Below are 6000 nucleotides of genomic sequence, written 5' to 3' on the forward strand. Positions count from 1 at the left end.
ACTTTTCTGCTGCTTCCATATTAGAACTGGTGGCCTCTGTGCATAACACTATGGATCCAGTCCTTTTCTTAAAGTTCTTGAACTACCCCCTACTGGCTTTAAACTTCTCCTTTTGAGCACTAGTATCAGGCAGTTCTGTTTGGAGTTCCATCTGGATGTTGCTCAGTTTTGCAAAAATATCTTTGGATTTGGCTGCCAGTTATGTATTTGTTCCAGGTCTGGGACCTTAATGTAGTACAATTTAGCCTTGCCAAGCCTCCTTTTGATCCACTGAGATGCTTCTCTCTAGGATTTAACTCGACTGTTTTTTCTGGTTGCTCTCCTGGGGCCTGTAGAGTTTCCAGATGGCAGGCGTTGTCATATCGACCCCCTTTGTTCTGAGTTCCTGAGAGCAGACAGTTCCTCCTTTCTTTTTGCCAAAGGTGGTTTCTGTTTTCCAATGCCATCCAGAAGTGTTTCCCAGTTTAGCTGATGGGTTCCAATCTTGGGGTTGTCTGCTAAAATACTTGGATGGGCGCAGGGTGCTCCTGCAATATTGGCGAGTCATGAGTTGCTTTCTGACCACCTGTTGTGGTGTCTCATTTAATTCTGCAGGGTTCTCCCGCTTCTAAAGCTACAATCTCTAGATGGCATCTGTAGAGCCATTTAGTCCACTTACATTCTTAGGGCGACTGTCCCCTAATTTATGTTAAGGTACTCTGCCAGGACTGAAGCTAGTTCTGTTGCTCCTGAGATTTGCAGGGCGGCAACGTTGACTTTTCACACATTTGCCAAGTTCTATAGAGTGGATGTTGCTACCAGACAGGACTCTGCCCTTTGAGTCCTTGGTCTTGAGGGCCAGCACAGCAAGCCCATCCTAGCTTTCTTGGGGAATTACCATTGTATGTCTCTATGGTCTAGAGTGGTGTTTCCAACCCTGTCCTGGAGGACCACCAGCCAGTCGGGTTTTTGGGATAATCCTAATGAATATGCATGGGAGATATTTGCATATAATGGAGGTGACAGGCATGCAAATCTGCTGCATGCATATTCATTAGGGCTATCCTGAAAACCTGACTAGCTGGTGATCCTCCAGGACAGGGTTAGGAACCACTGGTCTAGAATGTCTCACCTATTGCATTGGAAAAGGAGATTATGTATTTAACCCTGGTAAGCTCTTTTCCAGTAGATAGGTGAAACATTTTAGACAACCCACCCTGTCCTTGCTGTGCCTGTTCAGATTGATTTCAGATTTCAGTCTCCTTCTGCTTATCCAATCTGTTTCTTGGAGACTGGTCAACCCTTTGGGGTTAGTTTGTACATATGTATGACCTTTTGTGGGAGTAGTTCTGAACTCCTTGGAGGTTAATGGTACTGTTTAATAGTTTGAGCAGAACAATGGTTTAGCCTTTCGTTACAGGTGCCTGTACTTAATAGACGTCTCTATGCTTGAGTACTGACTGCTAGAGGGCGTTAAACTAGCATGTGAAGTACACAAGAGGCAGAGACAAATCTGTAATAGATTTCTTCTGCAGACCATGCAAGTAGTGGGTCATCTAGAATGTCTTGCCTATCTACTAGAAAATTGCTTACCAGGATAAATAAATAATATCCTTTTAGGATCTCAAACGAGTCCTGAGCCTTTGCACTTGCAGTTATCTTTTTTTTTTTTTTTTTACAAAAGTTTCTCCATAATTAAATTTCCATCTACAAATCATACATAACAAATCAAATGTGCATCCTTATTATCCATGGTCTCTTGCAACTGCAAGCCAAATTCCCTTTCTTTTAGTTTTTCAATCAGTTGATCATCGAGGTCCTGACATGTTGAATTCTCTGACTGATAGTATTAGTTTAGGACCGCAGGTCTATGCTGGCATCTCATCCAGACATAGCTAGATTTCTAAAAGATGCTCTCTGCATCGGACCACTGATAAGACCCAGTTTCTCCTCATGGTGCTACTAACCTCTATTCCAAACCTCTGTTTAAACTACTAGAAGAAGCATCACTAATGGATTTGATGCTCAAGGCGGTCTTTCTGGTGGCTTTGACCTTGGTGAAACGAGTCTCAGAACCCCAAGGCTCTCAGTCTTTCCTTTAAAAGCTCAAAAACTGGAGTCTGTACACACTGTTCCTTTTCTGCTGACAGTTGTCTCTGGTTTTCATATTAAGTCCACTTACATGCCTGCCACTCAACAGGTTCGAAGAAAACAATCATGTTTTGAAGAAGTTAGACATGAGAAACATGCTTATTTGATATCTGGAGGTCACCAATGAATTTTGACTCTGACCACATCTGTTTGTGCTGAATCATTCAGCTAAGCAAAGTGTGCTAGCTTTCAAGGCCACAATTTCCAGATGGATGTGTAAGGCCATTTGATCCACCTATATTGTGTGTGGAAAGCAATCTCCTTTTTCTATTAAGGCTCATTCAATTAGAAGTGTGGCTTCGTCATGGACTGAAACTAGGACTGTCTCCCTGAGGAGATTGTCAACAAGCACCTTGGTCCACTCTGCATACTTTTGCAAAGTTTTACAGGGTAGATGTGGCAAGAGAAGAATGCCTTTGGGTTGTCACTGTTGCAGGCCAGTAGTCGGCCCACCCTAGATTTCTGGGACTGCTTTGGTACATCCCATTTTTTTACAAAATGACATACCTATTGCACTGGAAAACGATTGTCATTATCTTTATTTTTTCCAGTACATAAGTGTCATTCTGTACTCCCGCCCTATCATTCCTGTGCTGGCCTACTGTCTTATTCTGATTGTTTTCAAATTGGATGTTAGTCCTCTGGGCCATGAAGAATTGTATATCCTATATTTCTAGCGTCTACATGAGCTCCTTTGATGCTTATGTTTGATTATTCCTACGTTTTGTTGAGCAGAAATACTGTTGGAAAGTTTTTTTTCAAATTCCCTGCTTCCCCTAGAGGAGCTCTTCCCTGCTTGGGAACTACCTGTAGGTGGCAGAGCTCCTACAGAAGTAGGAGGGCCACAGAAAAAATCTGGACTCGATTCCTTCTGCAAAGCTTGCAGTGATAGGAAAATTACCTGTTTGTCCTTACCTCAATATGTTTTCCTGTTTGTCCTTACCTCAATATGTTTTCCCAGTATAGATGTTTCATTCTGTACAATCTTTTTTACTTAGTTCAAATTCTTACTTTATATTGAAAGTAGTCTTTTTCCATGTAAATGTGGTTTCCTTACCTACATTTTGCCTTAAGCCAGTTGAGACCACATGTTCCATAAGTTGGATGTTCACAGATTACTTGTGGCCACCAGATCTCAACAAAAATTTTCTGGAAATCAAATCACTTATGCTGTTCCATAGGCAAGTAATGTAAGGGAAAGATATGCAAAGGAAGGCTGGATTAAGCAGGCCTTGGGGTGCATTCCACTAAAACCTAGGTGACCACCAAGGTTGAAACCAGTGCAACAACTGGTACTTAACAAAAGAATGAAAGGAAGATTACAAGTTAATGTCTTGGGTGAGTTAACAGCACTTTTTTGAAGGGTAGTTGTGCAGAAAAGTTTGAGCTGATTTAGCAGGACCAAAAGATGGGTGAAATTCTTAACCTGTTTTCTTTAATGTGAGGCCTACTAGATCAGTCCAGCATCCTACCCTGAAAGGCAGGGGGGTTGGGGATCTGGTATCATCACTGGAGACTGTTTCTCTATCTGCTAATCGGGGGTTATAACCCACTGGTATGGACAGAACTAGCAGGACTTAAATTTCCTTTCCTTAATAGGTAAGAATTAAGGCTGTACATAGATTTAAAACTTTTAATCACATGATTAGATTGCATAAGTGTCTCCCTCCTATAAAGTACAAAATAGCAGATATAAATTCCATGTTTAAATTACTAAACTGAAAAAAATCAGTTTCTTACCGTTTGGGTGATTTTATTTTAATATTCATTTTTTTCTTAGTTCTGCTTCCTGTCTCCAGAGCATCCTGTCCCTTCATTTTCTTCTTTCCTCCTTGCTTCATTTTCTGCCTTATACCCATTTTCATATTCAGCTTTCTCCGTTTCCCCCCTCCCCTCCATGGTCACCATCTCTTCCTTTCCCTTCATGGACACATTTCATCCTTTTCCATCTCAACCCATCTCCTATCCCTTCCCTTCCCCTGCATGGGTACCATTTAATCTCTGTACTCCATGGGCACCATCTCCTTCTTCTCCATGGGCACCATTTCATCTTCTCTTCCTTTCCCTCAGGACCTCTTTCCTCCCCTCCCCTGCATGGACACCACCTCCCCTCCAAGGGCACCCTTTACATGCACTCTGGCATTTCTTGCTCTACTCCCTCTCCCCCCCCCCCCCCCCCCCCGATCTGGATCTTCTTTTAAGTCCCAGATCTGTCTGCCTCTTCTCTCCCCCTCTGCAGGTCAGACATCTGACTCTCCCCCAACCTCTTCCCTGCATGCCATTGTAGTCTCCTGCTGCTGCCACCACAAACCACCTCTCCTCTCGCACATAACAGTATAGTATCACTCTTCCTCCCTTCTTTTACAGTCTGCATCGCCAAATACAAACTGCTGCTCTATAGCCACAAGAGCTCTCCCTCAGTAGATCCTGCTGCTTCTAAACAATTTCCTGTTTCCTGCAGGAAGGATAGCTCATGGCTTTAGGGAAGCAGTGAATATTTGGTGCTGTAGACTTAAGCAGGGAGGGCCAGCAAGGGGAGGGAAAGGTGGACTGTGCATGCATACGGAGGAGGGAGAGAGATACTGGAAGGAGGAAATAGTGAGAGGGGTACAGGTAGGGAGTTTGTTGCATTAAAATTAACACAAGTTAAGGTTTTATTGCATTAACCACACTTAAGTAAGAACAAAGTTCCCTTTTCATGCCATTTTCATATCTTGGTGTAGTAGTTTTGAAGAACAGTGCATAAACATTTCCTATATGGCATGCAAATCAGATTATTGCTGAGAATTTGACTTGTGCAGTTGGTAGAGAATATCATCTGTCTCCTCCAAGGATATCTACAGTATAGATGGGAGTATTCCAAGCCCATTATAGGAATTGTATGCTAAGGTGGCATATCCTCTTCCATGAATTGCAACTCTATAAATATTTCAAAATAGCATGAACAGTCATTGTACAAATTTAGTTTCTAGTGCCATGAGTTTTTACTATTTTTTGTTTTATTTTACAGGAACCCACAGATGCAAAAGATGAACTGTAAAACTTAACTATATTGTCTGGAAGGAGGACATGGATTAAATCTGTTCACTGTAAAATGTTGGGGCAAATGGGATTTTTTTTTAAGTTTTGAGGGTTTTTTTTAAACATTCCTCATGAATGTAAATTTGTACTATTTATGAGTATATTCTTGATGTAAAAAAAACTTCTGTGGACAAAAATAAATGTTCACTGTCCTGTTCTAACTGGGGTGTCAGTACTGTCCTGTGGGGCACTTGATCTTACAGATTTTGGATGAACATTTTGGGTTTTCTTCGCCCTTCAACTTCATAAAACACTGACTAAATTTTTACCAATTTGGATAAAAACACTTCACTGTAGGCACAGCTTTCACAGTTTTCAGTTTGAATTTGTAGTGGTCCAGTGTTTGTATGAAAATACTGAAACTTCATGTTTGCCATTAACATTAACTGGTTAAACAATTTCCACAACTGTATCTCTAAATTGTTTATATTTTTAAATTAATGCAGAAGAGCTCGTCCTAAGTAAATATTTAGTACAGTAAAATTATCTCCTTCTGTATACACTGAAAGACTCCCTATTCTTGTCAGGTTCCCTCCTATTAAAGCTTCAGGAGGATGTTACTTTTTTCTCCTTATGACTGATCTCTATCTAATATGCTTTCTAGAAACTATTTGTTAATGCTATAACTGATCCCAAGCTTATTGTAAGCCACAATGATTCCTTGTTAAACTGTGGTATATAAGAAACTGTATGGTATATTTCAGTGCAGTAGGTGAAACACTAGAGGGGTTGTGTCCCACATGGCCGTGTGTCATCTGCAGAAGGAATCAACTCTGGATTTTTTCTGTG

At 41.2% G+C, this 6000-nt stretch overlaps 1 protein-coding gene across 1 annotated transcript in view; it reads left to right on the plus strand.

Moving 5' to 3' along the window:
* HSP90B1 (heat shock protein 90 beta family member 1) overlaps positions 1 to 5714 on the plus strand; it is a 123071-nt gene extending 117357 nt beyond the window's left edge. The window contains exon 18 of the mRNA XM_033951745.1: positions 5141 to 5714. Within this exon, the coding sequence (XP_033807636.1) occupies positions 5141 to 5170 (30 nt within the window). The 3' untranslated portion in view covers positions 5171 to 5714. The remainder of the gene's footprint in view (positions 1 to 5140) is intronic.
* Positions 5715 to 6000: the final 286 nt, after the last annotated feature.

Source organism: Geotrypetes seraphini, chromosome 7 (assembly GCF_902459505.1).
Source record: "Geotrypetes seraphini chromosome 7, aGeoSer1.1, whole genome shotgun sequence".
NCBI classification, from domain to species: Eukaryota; Metazoa; Chordata; class Amphibia; order Gymnophiona; family Dermophiidae; genus Geotrypetes; species Geotrypetes seraphini.